Raw genomic sequence first — 23,942 nt, 5'->3', positions numbered from 1 at the left:
GAGGCAGAGTACAATACTTAGGAACTTAAATCAATCTCTTCAAGTAGAAGACAGATGATAGATATGTCTATATCTTAGTGGACATTAATTATATTATATTGAGCCGGCTAGCTCTCAATATAAGCTATCAGTATTGTTATTCCTATACCTTTCCATGATTACAGACACTGGAGAGATGATCTTGAAAAGCCTGTCGTATCAAGGCTTCACTGAGGTTGGTGAATCATGATTTAGAAAAGGGAAAAGGGAACAGCATATTTGAAAGGATGGCATGAATGTTGCCATGGAAACTTACTACAGACACATATACATACACACATATGTGTATCTCTGTGTGGATATATGTTGCTTTAGAGCCACTCATAATTCCACAACACTGAATATACTATAAAACATTTTCTTTTTTATTCATTTATTTTTTTTTTGAGACGCAGTCTCATTCTGTCACCCAGGCTGGAGTGCAGTGGTATGATCTTGGCTCACTGCAACCTCCGCCTCCCGCATTCAAGTAATTCTCCTGCCTCAGCCTCCTGGAGTAGCTGGGATTACAGGAGCATGCCACCATGTCTGGCTAATTTTTGTATTTTTAGTAGAGATGGGGTTTCACCATGTTGGCCAGGCTGTTCTTGAACTCCTGACCTCAGGTGATCTGCCTGCCTCCGCCTCCCAAAATGCTGGGATTACAGGCATGAGCCATCATGTCTGGCCTGAATATACTATGAAACATTTTCTTCCAAAACTTAATTATATGCAGAAAAAGACAGGTATCAGTGTCATCTCTCATTATGAAAAATAAAGTTTCACTACAATGAAGTACTTAGATAACCATGTTTATATTGATACATCAGAAAATCTAAAGAGGAGTAACAGAGAGAGAAATTAATAATTTGTGATTTTAAAAATACTGAAGATTAGTTAATGGAAAAGAAAATATTTTTAAAACTCTGGAAGGCTAAATAAAGTACTCACAGTATTCTTCTGGCAAATGAGTTCCTGAAAAACAAGAAAAAAATATACCACAAGTTAATATAAAACTCAATAATTCAACAACATTTATTGAACTATGTGGGAAAATTTGTATTAACAATGATATTAGCAATTAGAAATTTCAGGAAGTGTAGATTACATTCCTGCATCTGAAAAGTTTATCTATCTATCTATCTACTTATTTTAGAGAAAGAGTCTGGCTCTGCTGCCCAGGCTGGAGTACAATGGCACAATCATAGCTCAGTACAGCCATGAGCTCCTGGGCTCAAGTGATCCTCCCACCTCAGCCTCCCAAGTAGCTAGGACTACAGGCCTACAGGTGCATGCCACCACATCCAGCTAATTTTAATAATTGTTTTTGTAGAGACAAGATCTCACTATGTTGTTCAGGTTGGTCTCAAACTCCTGGCCTCAAGCAATTCTCCCACTCTGGCCTCCCAAAATGCTGGGATTACAGGTGTGAGCCACCATGCCCAGCCCAAAAAGTTTACAATCTGTGGAGGAGACAGGAGAATACAAAAGTATTGTCTGTGGTTTAAAAAACAAAGCAAAACAAAAAACCAGCATAAATATGTAAAATCCCCAAACTGAATAACCTAAAACTAATTTCTGCACATTACCTGATCAGCCACCATCTCTTTGGGAAGAGGTTAAAATGAGTTTGCTTTCCCTAAGCACAATCTGTCTCACACTCTGGGAGGGGAAAAAGCAGTGTGTTACATCCTGAGCAGCTAGAAGTAAAGGGTATTGGCCACCGGCAAATCCACACACAGATGATCAGGACATCTGACAAAAAATAGTCATAATTTGTGTATTTTTCATTAAGAAATATAATGGGATAAGTGGCTGGGCACAGTGGCTCATGCCTGTAATCCCAGCACTTTGGGAGGCAGAGGCAGGTGGATCACCTGAGGTCACAAGCTCGAGACCAGCCTGGCCAACATGGTGAAACCCCATCTCTACTAAAAATACAAAAATTAGCCAGGCATGGTGGCATATGACTGCACGACTGTAATCCCAGCTACTTGGGAGGCTGATGCAGGAGAATCACTTGAACCTGGGAGGCAGAGGCTGCAGTGAGCTGAGATTGCGCCACTGCACTCCAACCTGGGTGATTGAGACTCCTCAAAAAAAAAAAAAAAAAAGAATGGGATAAATACATAGTGTGTGGGCAGTGTGCCTATCTTCTAGGTTGTGAAGAGTGAGTGAGATTATACAAATAATATAGCTATACAGTGCCTGACACGTAAAAGCTCTCAATATAAGCTAACTATCGGTATTGTTATTCCTGTACCTCACCATGACTGCAGACACTGGAGAGACGATCTAGAAAAGCCTGTTGTATCAAAGCTTCACTGAGGTTGGGGAAACATGATTTAGAAAAGGGAAAAGGGAACAGCATATTGGAAAGGATGGCATGAATGTTGCCATGGAAACAGAAATCGTAAGGCATTTGTGGAGCCTCAAGGGCGAGTCCATCTGGCTGAGGCAAGGAGCCAGATCTGAGAGGGAAGAGTGTGGCCAGGCGAGGTCCGGCTGAGTGGCCATCATCTTCAGCCCAGGACCAGGATGCTGAATCCACATGGGGCAAAGAAGAACCAACGAGGGCTTTCATGCAAAGGAGCATGTAAGATTTTTGAATGTTTAAGGATAGCAAATGAGAAAACAAAAACTGACAGAGGAAAGAACTGCACTGGGTAGTTGTGAGGGCCATGAAGATGTACACAAAATACTAAAAATGCCTGGTGCCGTGGCTCACACCTGTAAATCTCGGTGCTTTGGGAGGCTGAGGCCAGAAGATCACTTGAGACTAGGAGTTTGAGGCCAACCTAGGGAACATGATGAGACTCTGCCTCTAGAAAACATTTGAAAATTAGCTGGGTGTAGTGGCACACAACTCACACCTATAGACCAAGCTACGTGGGAGGCTGGGGCGGGAGGATCACTTAAGCCCTAAAGATGGAGGCTGCAGTGAGCTGTGACTGTGCCACTGCACTCCAGCTTGGGCAACAGAACAAGATCCTGGTTCAAAAAAAAAAAAAAAAAAAAACAATGACTAAAATATATTCTTCAATACCTCACAATGTTGCTGATAAAAAAGGACATGTACACATTTAACATTTAAACATTTATATAAGTCTGGATGGACATTTGTGTATACACACACTTGCTAAAAGAAAAAGAATGACACAGACAGCAAGAGCTATGCTTTATCAGAGAAAGATGTTCCTGTAGATTTAGAAAGCCTGGGAAGCTCAGCAGAGAAGGTGGAACTCAAGCTGAGCTGTGAAGGACAGACATGACCTCCAAGGGCAAAGCCCGAAGGTGGGGATTCAGACCAGAGAGCTTCATAAAGCAAAGGCCCATTTGAGGAATAATAAATGTTATCAAAGGGAGCTAAAGAAGACAGTTCACTTGGGGACCTAAGGAAGAGTGAATTAAAGAGGAACTTGGGCAGGGAGCAGGGGGAAGGAAAAAAACCTTGAATGTAGTCATTTGGCTAACGCAGAAAATTCATTTTGACGCACACAAAAAGTAAAATCCGAAAGCTATTTGGAGCCTTATTGAAGAAGGCTTCGAATGCTCCAATAAAGTACTCTGCTCTGTGAGCACCTGGCAGTCAACGTGTTTTTTAAGTTGAGTGATATGTTCAAAGAAGTATCAGCACATATTGGGCCACCATTTTTAATAGTAAAGGCTGAGAACAACATAAATGGCCATCACCTAAAAACTGGTAGAATAAACTCTAGTACCTCCATACACTGGAATACATTACAACCAAACAAACAATGAAGAACTTATTGAAGTGATAGAGCAGGATCTCCCAGATCTGCTAAGTAAAAAAAGCAAAGTAGAGAACAGTTTTTTATCCTGTGCTCCTATCTATGTACAAAAGAGAGAAAAATGAAATTCTAATTTGTAAATTCATAAAATCTCTCTGGCAGGATGTATAAAAAGCTAATAACAGTAGTTGCCAATGGAGTTGGTTGGCTGGGATAAAGGTAAAAGAATAAATTTTCACTATATATCCTTTTGTACTTTTAAATGTTTGTAGCGGGTGAATGTATTACCTTAAAAGGACAAATAAATAAAAGGTAAACCTTGTTAAAGTTTTACACAAACTAATTTGATGATGGTACTTAGTATTATTATTTTTTTAATTTTTTGAGACTTAGTATTATTATTATTTTTTAATTTTTTTAATTTTTAATTTCTGTTACCCAGGCTGGAGTGCAGCGGTGGGATCACGGCTCACTGCAGTCTCAACTTCCCAGGCTCCAGCAATCCTCCCACCTAACCCTCCCAAGTAGCTGGGACCACAGGTATGTGCCACCACACCTGGCTAATTTTTATTTTTTTGGTAGAGATGGGGTTTCACCATGTTTCCCAGGCTGGTTTCTAACACCTGGGCTCAAGCGATCCACCTACCTCAGCCTCCCAAAGTGCTAGGATTACAGGTGTGAGCCACCGTGCCTGGCCAGTACTTAGTATTTGATGAAGAAAAGCATTTAAGTGGCTATTGAAAAAGTCTGGAGACATCATAGTAAGTGTTTAGTCAATGGGAGTGCCCCAGGAATGGAAATCAAAGGACAGATGAGTGGCATTTTAGAGGAAGGTTGAAAATGGCTTTTCCTGCAGGTGTTTCAAATAATCACACACACACATAGAAATGGCTCACGAACAAGGAAGTTGAAAAATGTTGGATAATCACAAAGCCAGGAACACAGTACGCAGAATTTTTCAAACTTGATTTATGGAGCCTCTCTCCAGAGTAGCAAACCATACGCTTGCAAATATGGCTCTCGCCTGATAGAATATCCTTCTCTCTTCCCCTCTAAGTAACAAGGAAATGCCCTCTCCATCCTCTCTGCGTAGCATCCTCTGTGCAATGTATAAGAAACCTGTCCTCTGTGAAGCTGGCCTTCGCTGTGTTCTGTGACACCTATCTTCCCAACAGAAGTAGATTATGTCTTAATCTGTGCTGCCATTAACCCTCACACAGATCTCCTTGATAGCACTTCACTTACTATATTGCACATTTTTGTTCCTAGGATTCTCTCACCCTACATCATGACTTCCTGGGGGCAAAGACCATGTATTTTATTCATATTTGTATCTTGACTGATGGTCTAGCAAATGTCATGACATATAGCAGGTATCACAAAAACATAAATAAATGAATAAATTAATGAATGTATAAAATATTGGACTATGAATTAGGGGTAGATATGTGCAAGATATGGCTCTGCTCCCAGTTAGCCATTTCACTTCTCTCTCATGTGACACTAAGAGAGTTGGACTAAGCGATTGCTAGTCTCTTCCAACGCTGTGTTCATCATTTGCTTTTGCCTAAAGGGCTCTCATGGTCAGTGTTGTCCTTGTGCTGCTAGAAGGAGAGATGCCCTCATGCTCCCCCAGCATACGAGATATTCTACCCTTGACTCTGTTTTTGATGCACCAGGCACAGAAATGGAAGTGGCAGGGAAGGGAACAGTGGTGAGTACTGAGTGAGCAGAAGGCTCTATAGAAAAGGAAATGGCCACTACTGGCTTAGTGCCAATATGGTATGTCTTCCTTATGAATTGCTCATTGAAATAATAACCCTCTTAGATGTCTCCTCTGCCTTCCTGTCAGATTATGCATACATTATAAAGCATGCATCTTAGATTATGCTTGCAGATTGTGCCTGCAAATTACAAAACTCTATTAAAATCATTCCTGAGCCAGATGGTGGTGTGCACCTGTAGTCCCAGCTACTCAAGAGGCTGGGGCAGGAGAGTTGCTCGAGGCCAGGAGTTCGAGGCTGCAGTGAGCTATGATTGCACCACTGCACTCCAGCCTGGGTGACAAGAGAGTCCCGTCTCTTAAAAAGAGAAAGAAAAATCATTCGTATAACATCTGAATTCTCATTAGCTATTGCTTATGCTTTGTAGAAGCTAAAGCTGAAGGAGACAGAGTTTCTTCACAGTTTATCATGTAACCTTAAAGGAGGCATCAACTTTAACGGAGCAAAGGTACTGTCTGTGCATTTAACTCAATCCAAATAAATAACAAATAAGACCTTGAAAGGTACCTAGAGCAGAGAATGCTTAATTTGTATTAAATCCACTAAAGAGGGGTGGGAAGGAAAGGGAATAAAGTTAAGACATAACTGCTCTATTTCACATCAGCTCATAGAAATTTTCATCTCAAGTACCTATGAATAAGAAGATAAAATCAACATAAATTCCAGTTCCTTACCAGTGGCACATTTCTGAAGATGCATTATCCCACTACAACTCTGTACTTGTCTGAGGTCTTTAGGGGGTTTTTGGTCAGTGTAGCCCTGGCTATACCAGAAACATCCAAAAAAATTTTTTTCCTGATTTTCTGGTATTGGTTGATAACCAAGTAAGGGAAGCAAGACAAAAGAAACAATCTAGTCCAGGTCTCATTTGAAGGCAAATACTAACTTTTGATAGCTCTCTGGGACAATGTTTGAAAAGGCCACCTCAGGGATAATTAAATGGAGTATTTCCACCACTAGAAAGTTTTTGTGCCTAAAATTTAGGTAACTGCAGCCAGGGGAAAAAGTGGGAATCGCAGGCATGGAGTGGCCAAGTCGAATCAGACTTGGGGTGGGAGAAGCAGGAATAGGAACCAGGATTTCAGCTTCCTGAAAGAAGAGAAAGGAGCAGGCTGGGAGTTCTTGGCCAGGGAAAGAACCTGGCCCTGGCTGGTGGCTTTCTGGGTCTTCCATTCTGATCCCTCTTTCTGTCCTAGTGGAACTTGGCAAGTTTTCCATTAAAGTGGGGGAAAAGAATAATCCCTATACTCCTCAGCTCCATCTTCTTAACTCATTTCAATGTGTCAAAAAAGCAAAACAAGGAACTATCAGATGGGCTGTGTGGGCCTACTGGGCCTTGCTGAGAAGGAGAAACACTCCCTTTACCCTTTCTGCACGCTGCTAAAACAAGCTGAGCAGACCTGAGGAGAGTAATCCAACACAAGTGTCATAGAGCCGTGACACAGAGGCTTTAAAGATAGATAGGAAACAAAGCACTTTTGTGTTTACATGTTATGCCTACATAAGCTCAAGCTTTAAAAGAAAAAAATCTCAATAATCTTAAAAAAAAAAAAAAAACACCAAGAAAATCATCTTTTTGCAGAACATATGAAATCTGTGGACAGACTGAGAGAGACAAGTACCAGATGACAAGTCAAAGAATATGGGGCTTATCCTTGCCCTGACACTAGCTGTGTGTGTTCTGAAACAAGTCATCGCATGTCTCTGGACTTATTTCTCTTCTGTAAAGAAAATATCTTCTGGCCAGGAGGGGTGGCTCATGCCTATAATCACAGCACTTTGGGAGGCACAGGCAGGCAGATCACTGGAGCCCAGGAGTTTGAGACCAGCCTAGGTAGGAAACATGGCAAAACCACATCTCTACAAAAAATACAAAAATTAGCCAGGTGTAGCAGCACGTGCCTGTATACCCAGCTACTCAGGAGATCAAGGTGGGAGGATTGCTTGAACCTGGGAGGTGGAGGTTGCACTGAGCCAAAATGGCACCACTGCACCCCAGGTTGGGTGACAAAGTCAGACCTTCTCTCAAAAAAAAAAAAAAAAAAAGAAAGAAAAAGAAAATACCTTCTATCTTTCCAATCCAAATAATATCTAACTTGTCTGTCTCATTGGGTTCTATGCAAAGGCCAAATGGAGTAAGTTAACGAAACTATTTGCAGTACTTTAAAGCCATTTATAGGAGGAGGTATTAATAAACCAAAGCAAACAACTCCAACTCAATTCCTGCACTGCCAGGTCTAGAGACCTTTCACACCTATGTTATTCATGAGAGGGGTTAAGAACACATCCTTCTCTTGAATATGAATACCTATCAATTAAAACAACTAGTATCAAAAATCAGGTTAAATTATACCAAAGTTGGAAACTAATCCTAAAAGGAATTCTAGCCTCTCTTCTTTCCCTATTAAATTCTTTTCATATTTAAATAAGTATATCTTGGTGGAAGAACTCTGCCGTAAGTAGATATCTGTCTCTAAACTGGGCTGGAATGCTGAAAAATGACACTTTATATATAAAGCATTTAACAGAGCTTTTTTTTTTTTTTTTTTTTTTAGAAACATGGTCTCACTCTGTCACTCTATCACCACCCAGGCTGGAGTACAGTCATGTGATCTCAGCTCACTGCAACCTCAACCTCCCCAGGCTCAGCCAATTCTCCTACCTCAGCCTCCCAAGTAGCTGGGACTACAGGCACACACCACCATGCCCAGCTAAGTTTTGTAGTTTTTGTAGAAACTGTGTCTCACTATGCTGACCAGGCTGGTCTTGAACTCCTGGGCTTAGGTGATCCTCCTGCCTCACATTCCCAAAGTGCTGGGATTACAGGCATGAGTCACTGTGCCTGGCCTAACAGAGCTTCTTAACACAAACTTCACTTTATACTGTGTTGCTATTATAATCAACTTCTTCTTCTTTTTAACCAGCTGTTTCTTTCAGCAACATCTAATTGGGCCATAATATTCAAGTTCATGTATTACTTTTCTTTTTAACTGTATTGTTAAAGTTGGAAGCATAATGAATTTTTCTACAGTAAATCATACTTTGCACATTGATACGGTTTGGCTGTGTCCCCACCCAAATCTCATCTTGAATTGTAGCTCCCATGATTCCCACATGTTGTGGGAGGGACCTGGTGGGAGATAATTGAATTACGGGGCAGTTTCCCTCATACTGTTCTCGTGGTAGTGAAGAAGTCTCACAAAGTCTGATGATTTGATAAGGGGTTCCCCCTTCCACTTCTCTCTCATTCTACCTTGTCTGCTATCATGTAAGATGTGCCTGTCACCTTCTGCCATGATTGTGAGGCTGCCCCAGCCACACAGAACTGTGAGTCCCTTACACCTCTTTTTCTTTATAAATTACCCAGTCTCAGGTACGCCTTTATCAGCAGCATGAAAATGGACTAATAGACACACATATTTCAGCAATAGTTTCAAAGATATATTCTAAAAAGGCCCAAAGAGGGTGATGGGTTACAATGCCAAAAAGATCAACTTTCACAGAAAGAGTCAATTATTTAGAATAAATGAAAAGAAAGATAATTCAGCAAGGCTTGCCCCACTCCTTCCTCTGTGCACAGAGGTAGTCCTTCTTGGTCTTTACGGGTATTCAAAGTCACAGGCCTATGACCAGAGTCACTACAAATGAGACAAATAGCTGGTGCCTACCCAGTCATATATGGCATTGTGCATCGCCTCTTGGACAAAATGGTAATAAGAGATTCAAAACAGTGGGCAAGGAGTGAGGGTGGTTAAAGAGGAATCAGGAAGGAGAAAGCAAGGGCATATTTTACCCAGTCTATACATAATTCCTTAGAAGGTACACTATTGCTAATTGACATCCAAGAAAGCTGAATTCTCCAGTCTTGAGTCCTTTCAATAACCTCAGGGATTCTACAATTAGGAAGTCAACTCCTGCTAAATAAATCATTCATCTAGCTTGCCAATTCAAGATCTTCAGAGAAAACCTTCATAAAGCAATGTTACACAAATGGCTTATCTGCTTCTCCCCACAAATTACCTCTTTCTTTCCCCAATTTGAGATGGAATGATTATAGCTTAAAAGAAAGTTAGATCATTTCCGAATAAATAAAATAAAGGAACAAGATTGTTTCTACCAAATGATAAGAAGTGTATGGGATGGCAACATTGAACCAGGAAGAGTACAGAGTCCCAGCATTTTAAAATCAACAGCTGGTCATAAAGTAAGCTAGAAACTTCAGGGATGTCCAGAGGCAGCACTATTAAAAAGGGGCAGGGCCAGTGTTCCCGGTTCACAAATTGTGAGACCACTTTATAGGATCATATTTTACAACAATGTTTTTAAAACACATTATTGAATGTGTACTTTGTACCACTAACAAGTTGATAATTTTTAAAATGCTGAAAAGAATCCAGCCAAAAATTCTTTGTTAAACTAAAAGAGTCCTAAACCTTTGAAAAATAAAAATTTTAATTTCATGCACAACTCAAGCTAAAACCAAATTCACCTTATTTACTTTGATAAGGGAGGCAAAACTTTAACAAAAGGAAGTACTGTTTTTTGTTTATAAAAACAAAAAAAGAGATAAATGTTTTTATGGGTTTAAGAACACTCTGGAATCCGAGTAGATTCTCCAAATACAGGTAAGAATTCAATTCAAGTGTGAGGTATTTGTAATAACTTACCAGATGTCCTCACCAATGTACAAACCGGTATAATCATCAAAATTTACACATGGACATCACTGTTATTTTCAAAACTATAACCATTTGCTTCAAATGGATATGAATGAGTGCCAGAAAGACAAGACTCCGTGTTTAAGTTCTAAAGGAGATTGGGGCCCTCAGTGCCTGCAGATAAAAGATCATGGGTCTAGGTGCCATGGAACTGCTTGAATGAGCAGTAGTTTTCAACGTTCATTTACGTTGTACCATGTGTCAAAATTTCCTTCCTTTTTAAGATTGAATAATATTCCATCTATGTACATACCACATGTTGTTTAGCCAATGATCTGTTGATAAACATGTGGGCTGCTTCCACCTTTTGGCTACTAAGAATAATGCTACCATGAACATGGGTATACAAATACCTCTTCAAGATCCTGCTTTCAATTCTTTTGGGTGTATATCCAGAAGTGGAATTGCTAGATCATGTGGTAATTTTATTTTCAATGTTTTGGGGAGCTGCCATATTATTAACATTTGCTGATTTTTAAGGGCTAATTTAGTGAAGTGTTACAAATTTTGGTTTGTGCACCTAAGATTTCATGCTAGTCAGATCCCGATCTAGAAAATAATAGATGCACTGAGGCAGAGTAAGGGTTTCAAGCATCACATATGTGTGTTCTGTATTCAGTGAGATAGTGAAGAAGGAAGCATGTAGACAGGTTGCCACAGAGAAGACTGTCTATTAATGAAAATCCCATCCATAAAGTAACTTTTCAGCCAATAGTTAAAGATAAAAATACAACTAAATCTTTTGAACAAGAAATAATCTAATATAATCATTATGTTTCAACACAAACTGCATCGCCACTAACTGATCTGCCTACCAATCTATCAGGAAACATGGAAACATCTCATTTAATGGATAAAATGAGAATAAAGTCTGTTGGAGTGCAGAAAGGGAAATATCCAAATATCTGAAGCTTTCTAACCACAGCCAGAACATAGAAAAAAAACACTAAAAATATTTTGGGATTCCAGTGTCCAAAACGCATATACGTTATCCTGATGGATACAAAAAAATAACAGAATATAGCAATCTATTCCTTTTTTAAAAAAAGGTTAATTATTAAATATTTCAAGTATATAAAAAGTATTAAAATTAGCACTCATGGTCTACCACCTAGATTTAGAAATATAACATCACAGATATAGTTGAAGACTCTCATACTCCCTTCTCAATTTTATTCCATTCCTGTCTCCTAAGAGGTAACTATTCTGAATGCTGCTTATAATTCCCATATACATGTCTATCCTTTTTTAACACAAGTGTGTATAAAAACATCCTCTTGCACATGATATTTTATATAGATGGTATGATACTGTACACAAGTAATTTGTTTTTTCTCCCAACACTGTTGTTTTGAGATATATTTATATTGATGTCTAAAGCACTAGCTGATTTGTTTTAAGTGCTCTATAATATTCCATTAAATAATTATAGCTGGCTGGGCATGGTGGTTCACACCTGTAATCCCAGCACTTTGAGAGGCCAACACGGGTGGATTGCTTGAGATCAGGAGTTCGAGACCAGCCTGGCCAACACGGTGAAACCCCATTTCTACTGAAATATAAAAATCAGCTGGGCGTGGTGGCGGGAGCCTGTAATCTCAGCTACTATGGAGGCTGAGGCAGGAGAATTGCTTGAACCCAGGAGGCAGAGGTTGCAGTGTGCCAAGATAGCATGACTGCACTCCAGCCTGAGCAAAAGAACAAGACAGTCTCAAAAAAAAAAAAAAAAAAAAAAAATTACAGCTGATGGTATCTATTAATTCTCCATTTCTTTGGGAGGAGGAGTTATATAAACATGTTAACATAAACATTCTTGATTATATCTCCTTATGCATGCAAGAGATTTTTTTTACAGTATACATTTAGGGTCAGAATGACTAAGTCTTGGTGATATGCTCATTTGATATTATTAAATATCCCCAAATTACGCTTCAGAAGGTACTATCTCTCCCACCAGTAGTGCGTAGGTTTCCCACTCTCCACAACCTGGCCATCTGTAGTATAAGAGGTTTTAATTCTTGACTATCTGGCACGTGCAGGCATGTTTCATCGTTTTGTTTTGCTTTGTTTTATAGTACAATTGTTTAAAGTGAGTGGGGAATGGCCCAGAACATAGAGAAGGAGCTGAGAAAGGGAGTGGAGGAAAGGATCACAAGAAGATGAGCTGAGAGCTGGTGTTATAAAGGAATTTCTAGTGATAAGAGATGGTTCATGAAAACAATTTCCTCACTCTACACAAAACGGCTTCATTTCTCCTAAGTCATCAGAGGTGTTTAACGCATCTGCGCCACAGCTCATTGACCAGGAGTGTCCAGACTTACTCACCACTTACTGAGAGACCCCAAGTGGAAGTATGATCATTTCATAATGCATGAAATAAATCACAGAGTAATTGTTACTAGCATTTCTTATTTTAAACCAATGTAAATCTTGGCACAGATATTCTCTCAATAAACATTAGTAGGCACATGAGAAATTCTCATGAGATTTATTTAAAGAAAATTATAAAAAATAAGTGTTGTTACAATGCTAAAGAAAAGAAAAAGAATTGGCCGGGCACAGTGGCTCATGCCTGTGATCCCAGCACTTTGGGGAGCTGAGGTGAGCAGATTACTTGAGGTCAGGAGTTCGAGACCAGCCTGGCCAACATGGTGAAACCCCATCTCTACTAAAAATGTAAAAATTAGCCAGGTGTGGTGGCACATGCCTATAATCCCAGCTACTCTGGAAGCGGAGGTTGCAGTAAGCCGAGATTGCTCCATTGCAATTGCACTTCAAAAAAAAAAAAAAAAAAAAAAAAAAAAAAAAAAAAATAAAAAAAAAAACCAAAATTTTTCATTCTTTAGTACTTGATAGTACTTGTGATTTAAAACAATGGATATAAAGCTTATTACAATTAAATGCCATGACTAGATTCTAAATATCCTTTCAAATGATACTTCAGACATAGATTTTTAAAGTACTTTTATAGCTCCCATTATTTTTCCAGGAGCTTAAATTAAAAAAAAATTTTTTTTTCTACGATTTCTTCCTGAGAATTTGCCGCCAAAGAGAAACTGCAGTCTTCAACAAAGAGCAACAGATTAAAATAAAACTTGTGCAGCTGTACTTTCTAGACGGCCAAAGAATCAACCTAAGTGAAACTAAACATATGACAAGAATAGCATTCTAAAACTGTCTTTGCCCTGTGAAAACAGAGGGATGCTTTGTTTTTATTTCGCTTGGCTAATCCTTATATGATATATTATTTTAAATATCTCTTGTTCTGTTTATTTCATTGCAGTTTTCCTATCTGTTGGTCAATGGCAGGAATAAGGGTTACATCTTTAACTAACTGCCCAGAAATGAATAAAACTAAAAATATATACACACACCAATTCTTTTCAGTAGCACAGGACCTGAAGAACTTTCAGGACTCAGAGGAAATTGCTAGACTGCCAAAAATGCTTCCTATCCCAGATATTTCTGTCCTCTGCAACCAGACACATGACCTACCAGGCTAGAAATAGTCTAAATAAGAAAACAGCAAAAGTTTCCGTTAATAAAAGGGAATAAAGAATAAAGAAAAAAAGACGGATGTTACCTAGGAAAACTCAGGAGGCATAGCTGATAGGTTTTTCTAAATGAATACACTCAGCAGAAATATATGATATAATTTTAACTAGAAGTAACCGACAATAATGCAATAATGCTTAGCGGTGAAGGGCAACAGGCTTTGGAGTCAGGCAGTCCTAATTCCAAATTTTCCTAGCTATATCACCTTAGGCAAATGATTGAATTTCTTTGGGCTTCAGTTTGTGATATTAAAAAAATGCTAATAGAATATACACCTCACAGAGCTCTTTTAAGAATTATTATTATTATTTTTCTTTGTTTTGGGATTTTTTTGAGACAGGGTCTTGCTCTGTTGCCCAGGCTGGAGTGCAGTGGTGTGATCTCAGCTTACTGCAACCTCTGCCTCCTAGTTCAAGGGGTTCTCATGCCTCCCAAGTAGCTGGGATTACAGGCAAGTGCTGCCACATCTGGCTAGGCATGTGCTGCCACACCTTTTCCTAGGGAAGTATTTAAAAATAAGTGTTGTTACAATAAAGAATTTAAGAATACTTCCCTAGGAAAGAATGGGCACAAAATTAAATCACCAGATACTAGTAGGAGCAAGAGCAAAAAAATGTAGAGAGTAAAAAATCTCCAACATAATAGTGCCTGCTTAAATAAACTTAATCTGTCTAGGTGTGGTGGCTTACACCTGTAATCCCAACTCTTTAGGAGGCCAAGGTGGGAGAATCACTTGAACCCAGGAGTTCAAGACCAGCCTGGGCAACATGGCAAAACCCTATCTCTGCAAAAAAAGAGAAAAATTAGCTAGGTGAGGTAGCATGCGCCTGTAGTCCCAGCTACTCAGGAGGCTGAGGAGGGAGGATCACATGAACGCAGGAGGTCATGGTTGCAGTGAGCGGTGATCACAACACTGCATTCCAGCCTGGGTGACAGAGTGAGACCCTAAATAAATAAATACATACATAAACTTAATCCAAAGAAAAATGAAAAGAGCTAAATCAAATAATCTAATTCCTTCATCAAATGCTAATATGTGTTACAAATAGCAGCAAATCAAAATGTCTAATTAAAAATGAGTTACAACATTTTATGATGTATTTATTAAAGAGGTAAATCTGGAGGAAAATTAAGGAGGGGCTTAAGGATTGCTCCAGGTCAAGGATTGCTCTAGGACAAAAAACAGACTTAGGACAATAGGGGCAAATCTCTTAGAACTGTTTCAGAGTATTCTGGAAAGGGATATGCCTGTCGATCACCAGCACAATGCCTGGCATGTAGTAGGTACGTTTGCTCAATGAAGTTCTGCAGATTTCTCAAAGAAAGTCACACATGCTTTAAATACGCAGAATTCAAAATGCTATTGACATTTTTTTGCATGAAATATGGGTTAGAGATACTCATAGAACAATTGCTAAGTCATTAGTAATATGGTTCAGGATTCTAGAGCTCAATGTCGCAAGGTTGGCTCAGATTTGGGAACTGGAAGACAGAGCTAAGAAAAAGCCACATGAAGCTAGCTGGAAGTTTCACAAAAGAAATGGATGATGGCAAGCACAGCATGCGTTTCACTGAACTGTGGGATGCTTTTCAAAGAATCATACAGTGTAAAATCACTTGGCCTTGCAAAAAGCATTTTAGGCAAATTTTTTTGGACAGAGGAAATGCCTTTATAGCAGTAAGTTCCTATTACTGGAGAGAATGACATTAAGACAGGTTGAATTTTGTAGACAAACACAGTAAGTTTCTCTTCCTTTTCTTCCATCTTAGTTTAAATCACACCCTAGTGAAAGAGGATGCCAACTATTTTGGCATACTCAGAGAGAATTTCTCAGAGCACTTTCAAGGAGGAAGTGTACTTTTAGTTAGGAGACCGGTGGGCACCAGGAAGCTCCCAAAAGTGACAGAGCATGAAGGTTTAACCATACCTTATGCAATCTCCCTTCTCCACGTCTGTGCTGATGACTTCCTATTAACACAGTCTCCTCCGTTACAACCATAAGTGAAACTCAGAACTCAATGTGAACTTTTTTCCTACTCATGTCATCAAGTTTCTACAGTGAATTCTCAATAAACCTCCCAATTTGACTAGTAATTGGTGCATACTGACCACACATATAAACGCCTTTCACAAATAAAAGCTACTTAAAATGTTTGGATGACAAACCGGTATCCCTGAAATGCTGATGCTAAAATGAAACATTCAGTAAACAAGGGAGGTACCTTCAGCGACTGCAGAGAGTCCGAGTTAGTATCACAGTAGAGGATGATGTTGTTGGCCATGCTGAAACTTTCTCTCACCCCAAGGTGGTAAAACAAGGACGGTTGCCGGAAGGCATCGCTCATCTCCACCACCGCAATATCTGCAAACAGAAAACAAAGTCCCCCAAAGGATGACACCCAAATAATGCCCAATCAGCACATTTTGGTTTTAATTATCTTAGTACTCAAAAGAGGAAATAAGGAAATGATAGGGATTTTCCCTCTTCATTTATCACTGAATTTTTAATTTGCAGCTCTACCTGGAAGCGGTTTTATAAAATATAACAAGCCTCCTTTTTCTGTTTTTAAGAGACAAGGTCTTGCTCTGTCACCCAGACTGGAGTGCAGTGGCACGATCGTGGCTCACTAAAGCCTTGAACTCCTAGGCTCAAATGATCCTCCCACCTCAGCCCCCTAGTAACTGGGACTACAGGCATGAGGCATCATGCCCAGCTAGTTAAAAAATTTTTTTAGAGACAGGGTCTTACTATGTTTCCCAGGTGGAACTCAAACTCCTGGCCTCAAATAATCCTCCTGCCTCGGCTTTCCAAAATGCTGGGATTACAGGTGTGAGCCACCACGCTTGGCCCAAACCTGCATTTTTTTTAAAGAAGAAGGAGATCACATGATTACTGGAAACTGAAGAGAATTTGTGATAGTGGGAAGCAGGGGCTACTGCTCTCTCATAAATTTCAACATTAAAACAAGTTAATTAAGGTTTCAAATAAGAAAATTTTTTTTAAAAAAAGCAGATTCATAAAAAATAGCAGTAACACATGTAAAATGAGACTTAAATAAATAAATAGGTAAGCTTATTAGTTAATCCAGAATTGGGTTTTAGAGTTAAATAACTAATATCTAGTAAGTCCCTGGTAAGTATAATCAAGAAAAAAAGAGAGAAAAAAGGTATAGAAAATATAACTAAGGGGAATATAACCACAGATGCAAATCCATCCAAGGCTCAAAGATGACCAGTAACAAGGTAGTAGAAATTTGATATCAAAAATTGACAATGTCACAAAAATGAAATTTAGATTAGTCTAAAACTCCTTTATGGCTATAAACAAAAATATGAAAGAAAAACTAACAAAATGTATCAAGTGTTATAAGACCAAGATCGTGAGTTTAAAATTTATTTGGGGGATGCAAGGACAGCTCAATGGAAAAAAGTCATCAGCATCTCGAATATGTTCCAAGTGCATTAATTAAAATTCTCAATCCATTTATCATTAAAAATAATTGCTGAGCTGGGCATAGTGGCACACACCTGTAATCTCAGCTACTCAGGAGGCTGAGGTGAGAATACCACCTGAGGCCAGGAGTTTGAGGCCAGCCTGGGCAACACAGCAAGACCTCTAGCTCTAAGAAGAATAAAATTTTAAAATTAAAAAATAACTGCAAATTAAAAATATAAGGGCATTTCCATAACATAGAGAATAATACACATTTCATAACAACTTCCAACTTTGTGCATTTAGGTATTCTCATGAAAATCAGAAACAAAGGCTGTCAGCTATTGCCACTACTTATTATATAATGGCTTTTTGAAAAATCCCAGCCACTGCAATAAGATTTCTAGAAAGTAAGAAGATATAATTCTAGAAAATAAAATACACAATTATCTCTATTTGCAGATGTTGTGGATGTCAACCAAATACCCCAACAGACTTAGCTGAATAGCTATTAGAAGTAATAATACAATTTAGTAAGGCATCAAGATGGAAAACTATTATGAAAACAAAGAGCTTCCTTTGTAATTGCAATAAACATTTCGGAAATATAAAACAGAAGCCATTCATAATTACGACGAAAATGTTAATATATAACAAATTTAAAAGGAGATAATTTGTTAAAAATATATGTAATATTTGAGAGATGAAAGGTTAATATCTTTATAAATCATCTCTTATGATCAATTTAAAATAACTCAGCAATGATAAAAACATTACGTTAGACAATCACACTATAGACATCAGCAAGCAAATTCACAGAAATTTAAAATCGTAAATAAACATATGAGAAATTATTCTTCATCTTGCTTCTAATAAATGCACATTAAACCAACTATAAAATGCCAATGTTTTGCCTAAGTGAGCAAAGTAAAGAAGTCAATGGAAATGCAGAGAAATGACACTCTTTATGCTGTGGGAAGTGTAAACTTTCTTCTTTCTTTTTTTTTCCTTTTTCTTTTTTTTTAAAGGCAGACAGTTCTCAGTTTGTTGCCCAGACTAGAGTGCAGTGACAAAATCATAGCTCACTGTATATGCACAGCCTCAAAATCCTGGGCTCAAGCGATCCTTCGGCCTCAGCTTCCTGAGTAGCTGGGACTACAGGTGTGTGCCACCATGCCTGGCTAATTTTTAAAACTTTTTCGTAAACACAGATGTCACTATGCTGCGCAGGCTGGTCTCAAACTCCTGACCTCAAGCAATCCTTCTGCCTCAGCCACCTAAAGTGCTGGGATTAGACGCATGAGCCACCACACCCCAGCCAAGTGTAAACTTTCTAGGAGGCTTAAATCCTAAAAATTATGTACACTCTGACCCAATAATTCCATTCCTTGGAATTTACTCTGAGAAGATTATTATAAATGTGAAAATAGATTTACCTGTCTGTCCATTGAAAAATTATTTTTTATGATAAAATGATGGAAAATATCTAAATACCTATCAGTAAGAAAATGGTTATATATGTATGTGTGTATGTGTATATATGTAATCATGAGATATATATATGTATATCATAATTTCAAATAATGGAATTTCATGTAACCGAAGAAAAAGAAAAATGTAGAAGAATACTCAGCAACAGGGGATAAATTCAAACTATATTAAGTAAAAATTAAAAGTAAAATATAATATACATACTGCCATGTATAGCATATACATTAAAAATACAATGTATACATTATAGTGAGTGCATTATGATGTTTACATTCTATGTACATATCCATGTGCATAAAAAATACCTGAAAAGTTGTACACCAACTTTTGTTGGTAATAGCTGTGTTATAGGGATTATGGATTATTTTATTTTTCTATTTTATACCTTCTATATTTCCCACAATTTCTATTATGAACATTGATTACTTTCACAATTTAGGAACCTATCAAAATATAAAATGAACAACATTCAAGACCTGTGTGACAGAATATAAAACCAAAGTGCAGCACATAAAAATACCGCAGACGCTTGAGAAGCTGTTTGGTGCAGAGTCCATCTTGTCTAATGGGCATGAAATTAGCATTAAACTTTGGTGAATGAGAAATCAATCAGATGAAACTGAGGTAAAAGACACAGAAGAAGTTTATGAAATGGGAAGACAGGTCAAAGGAGCTTCAGAAGGTTTTTTCCCCCCTCGAGGCTAAAAATGACTTAAGGATTCTTTAATACAAATAAAGAGTTTTCTTTTGGGGTCCTTAACGTTTCTGCATCAAAAATCAACACATGACAAAAGTGAGTCACTGCATCCTACCCACACAGCCCAGCTGCCTCCTGCACCCACACGGCTTCCTCCTCCCACAGGTGCCAGCCACTCAGCAGTCAATCACATTGCTTTAAAATCAAGAAGCAGTGTTATGTGGGACTGGAAGAAACCAAATAAAACACTTACTGATGAAAAATAAGAGACATGCAAAGAAAAATACTAGCTAAGTTAAAGTAATGAAAGGAGGGGATAAATTTTTCCGGAGAACTGACATGTGGAATTAGATGCTAAAATGAAATAAAAACACTGCAGAAAGTTTTCAGATTAAGAGAGAAACTAGATTTTTTTTCTTTCTTTTTTTTTTTTTTTTTTTGAGATGGAGTCTCACTCTGTCTCCCAGGCTGGAGTGCAGTGGCACGATCTCAGCTCACTGCAACCTCCACCTCCCGGGTTCAAGTGATTCTCCTACCTTAGCCTCCCAAGTAGCTGGGATTACAGGTGTGCACCTGCTAATCCATCCAGCTAATTTTTGTATTTTTAGTAGAGACAGGGTTTCGCCATGTTGGCCAGGCTGGTCTTGAACTCCTGACCTCAGGTAATCTGCCCGCCTCAGCCTCCCAAAGTGCTGGGATAACAAGCATGAGCCACTGTGCCCAGCCTAGATATTTAAAATAAATGGTGCAAGCAAAGTAAGGTATATTTATTACCTCTGAACACCTAAGCAGGAACAGATCCATTTCTGGATGCTATAAAGAATACTGAAAGGTGCTTACTGGTATAATTTTAAAATACAGTAATACGGTATAGTAACTTAGAAAAAGGCTGGCTTTTTTCTATTTCAAATTCAAATAAGTGACTTGCTCTAAGACATTTCTATTCTTTTCTAAATTTACTTTTTAATTGTCAGACAGCAAACTTCATTCTCTTTGTCTCTGATGTACAGTCTAATGGGTTTTGAAAAATGCATATATACCAGCATAGTCATGATACAAAATGGATCCTTCACTCCCAAAATCTCTGTCATGCTCTCCTTTTGAGGTTAGTCTTCCCCGCACCCCAAATCCCAGCCCCTGGCAACCACTGATCTATTTATTGTTCCTAAAATTTTACCTTTCCCAGATTGTCATATAAATGGAACCATACAGTATGTAGCCTTTTGGGTTTGACTTCTTTGACTTAGCAAAATGCATGTGAGATTCATGCACAGATGTCCACCCACAGGTTTGAGGACATTTGGGTTGTCTCCAGGTTGGGCAATTTTGAATAAAGTTGCTATTCATATACAAGTCTTTATATAGACATATGCTTTCATTTGTCTTGAGTAAAGACCTAAGAGTAGGATTACTGGGTCATAGGTAAGGGTATGTTTACCTTAATAAGAATATGCCAAGCTCTCCCAAAGTGACTGAAACATTTTGCATTCCCACCAGAAAAGCATGAGGAGCATCTCAACTGTCCAACATCTTTGTGAGCGCTTGGTACTGTCAGTTTTTCTTCTAAAGCCAGTCTAATAGGTATGTAATGGTATCTCGTTATGGTTTTAATTTGTATTTCCCTAATGACTAATGAGGTTCAGCATCTTTTCATGTGCTTATTTGCTATCTGTATATCTTATTTGGTTAAGTACTCAATGCTTTTGCCCATTAAAAATTATTGCTGAGTTTGTTTTCTTACTGTTGAGGTTTGAATGTTCTTTGTATTTTCTGAATATTGTTCCTCTGTCAGATATGCAATTTGCAGATACTGTCAGATTATGACTTGTCTTTTCATTCTCTTAAGTGTGTCTTTACAAGATAAGAGTATTTAAATATAATTAAGTCCAGTTCATCCACTTTTTCTTTAATGGATTGTGCTTCTGGTGTGGTATTGAAAAAAAATATTTGCATAACCCAAGGTCACAAAAGTTTTCTTTTATGGGTTCTTCTAGAAGTTTTATAGCTTTACATTAAATTTAAGTCTATGAACCATTTAGAGTTGATTTTTGTATATGGTGTGAGGCATGGGTCAAGGTTCATATTTGTTGTAAAGACTGTCCTTTCTCCATTGAATTGCCTCTGCATTTTCAGCATTAACTTGCTATACTTTGGTGGGTTTATTTCTGGATTCTCTATTTCATGAAATCTATGTGTTTATCCTTTGTCAATACAACACTGTTTTGACTGCTGGAGCTTTACGGTAGCTACTGAAATCAGGTAGGTCAACTCTATTCTGTTTTCAAATATGTTTTGGCTGTTGTAGTTGTTCTCTTTGCTTTCCTGTGTAAATTTGAGAATCAGCTGGCTGTTGATATCTATCAACTGATAGCTACAAAAAAATCCTGGGATTTTGATTGTAATTGTGTTGCATCTAAAAAATCACTTTAGAGAGAAATGACATCTTAACAACACTGAGTCTTTCAATCCATGAATATAGAATATCTCACCTGTAATCTCAACATTTTGGGAGGCCGAAGCAGGCAAATCACTTGAGGCCAGGAGTTCAAGACCAGCCTGGCCAACGTGGTGAAACCCTGTCTCTACTAAAAATCCAAAAATTAGCCAGGTGTGGTGGCACATGCCTATAATCCCAGCTACTTGGGAGGCTGAGGCACAAGCATCACTTGAATCTTGGAGGCAGAGGCTGCAGTGAGCCAAGATCACATGACTGCACTGCAGCGTGGGTGACAGAGCAACACTCTGACTCAAAAAAAAAAAAAAAAAAAAAAAAAAGAATATGGAATATCTCTCCACTTACTTAGGTCGCCATTGATTTTTTTTTCACTAGTATTTCATAATTTTAAACATGTAGATCCTGCACATAGTTTGTTAAATTTATACCTAAATGTTTTCTTTTTTTGGTGCTATTATAGATGGTACTGTTTTTAAAATTTTCAAATCATAATTGCTCATTGCTAATATATAAAAATACAATACTTTTTGTAGATTGATCTTGCATCCTGAAATTTAACTGAACTCAGTTATAAGTTCCAGAAGCTTTTTTCCATATATATTATTTTATATGTATTATTTTACATAGACAGTCATGTAATCTGCAACTAAAAGTGACTTTACGTTTTCCTTTCCAATTTGTATGCCTTTTGTTTTTTGTTTGTTTTTGCCTTGTTATACTCGCTAGGACTTCCAGTAACACATCACTGTTTAAACGGTAATATTTCATTACCTAACTAAAGAACATATTCTCTGTGGCTACTTCCTGACTCTGCTGGGTACGTTCTCAAAAGTAGTAAAATAAACAGGTGAAAATTATCTTCCTTGTGAAATGATCCTAAGACATATTAAAAATACAAATGAAGATGTAATTATAATAAATTAAACAAATGCCTGATACTCCAGAATTCCTGAGCCCCATTTATAGGAGGAACAGTTTATCCATTTCATTTTATAAACATATATTCAGTAGTCACTGTGTGTCAGGCACTATATGCTTTTCAAATATTAACTCAATCTTCCTAATACCCCTTTGTGATGGGTAGTATTATTTCAGGACACTGAAGCAGAGAATGTACCTGTCAAAGATCAGCTAGAAAGTGTTGCCACTGGAATTCAAACCCAAGCAATCCAGCTCTAGAGTCCAAGCTCTTTTAACTCTTCACTTACTCACATCCTAAACTTACAGGAGACAGAAATTCACAAGTTCAGAACATAAGTGAGATGTGAAAATAGATTTGGGGATCAAATCATACCAGTCTTATTGTGTATTTTATGAGTAAATGCACTTAATAATTATCTAATTGAGTTGTAATAATACTGTAAGTAAAACTGCCACATTTAGAAATTTAAGAAAGTTAGTCATTTAAAAGTATAGACAAAGACACAAAAATCTCCTACATTTTTACCTAAGGTGTAATTTGCCTCCCTGTTCCGATTGAGTTAATGTTAAATGGAGGATAACATGAGGTTTACCAGGGGTTTATTAAAGCATAATAAAATTTTTAGGGTAATAACATTAAACCATTAAGCTTAATTGCATTTTGGTTGTCAAATGGCAGTAGCTGGTAGTCTGTGGGGTTTTTAAATTGAATTTTTCCTTCATAATAGGGTATCTGTTAGTTAAATATCTCACATGAGTTGCTGCTGCTTGTGAAGAGTTGAGTTGAGTTGAAGGAAGATGTTAATTGGCATTTGCTGAAATTTAACCTAAAAGTCATGTCCTGGTAGAGTTTCCTAAAGACTCCAAGTCACTTTTCTAAAGTTTGGCAAGTAGATAACATTGGGAAACTGCAAAAGTCCTGTTATACAGCTAGGATGGTTGCAATTTTCAAGAAGGCCATAAGAATCATCTATTGTTGTAGCCTTGAATTGGTCACGGTTTGGCAATCCCTACTATAAATGACTACTCTTTCAGCTTCATCAGCCTGCTTTTAATTTCTTGTGTGTTATTTGGTTAATTATACCATGTAAAATGATGCAAATTTATATCAACAGTA

At 37.9% G+C, this 23,942-nt stretch overlaps 1 protein-coding gene across 4 annotated transcripts in view; it reads right to left on the bottom strand.

The window, feature by feature from the left end:
• MAP3K5 (mitogen-activated protein kinase kinase kinase 5) overlaps positions 1-23,942 on the bottom strand; it is a 245,182-nt gene that overhangs the window by 149,405 nt on the left and 71,835 nt on the right. For 3 of the 4 annotated variants that reach the window (XM_050787912.1, XM_050787910.1, XM_050787911.1), the window contains exons 2-3: positions 16,051-16,190; positions 970-993 (exon numbers count right to left, since the gene is read on the bottom strand). In XM_050787912.1, coding sequence (XP_050643869.1) covers positions 970-993; positions 16,051-16,173 — 147 coding nt within the window. In that variant the 5' untranslated portion in view covers positions 16,174-16,190. The remainder of the gene's footprint in view (positions 1-969; positions 994-16,050; positions 16,191-23,942) is intronic. The other variant, XM_050787913.1, reaches the window with a different exon arrangement.

The sequence above is a fragment of the Macaca thibetana genome, chromosome 4, assembly GCF_024542745.1.
Source record: "Macaca thibetana thibetana isolate TM-01 chromosome 4, ASM2454274v1, whole genome shotgun sequence".
In the NCBI taxonomy this organism is placed as follows: domain Eukaryota; kingdom Metazoa; phylum Chordata; class Mammalia; order Primates; family Cercopithecidae; genus Macaca; species Macaca thibetana.
This window is presented reverse-complemented; position numbering and strand designations above follow the sequence as displayed.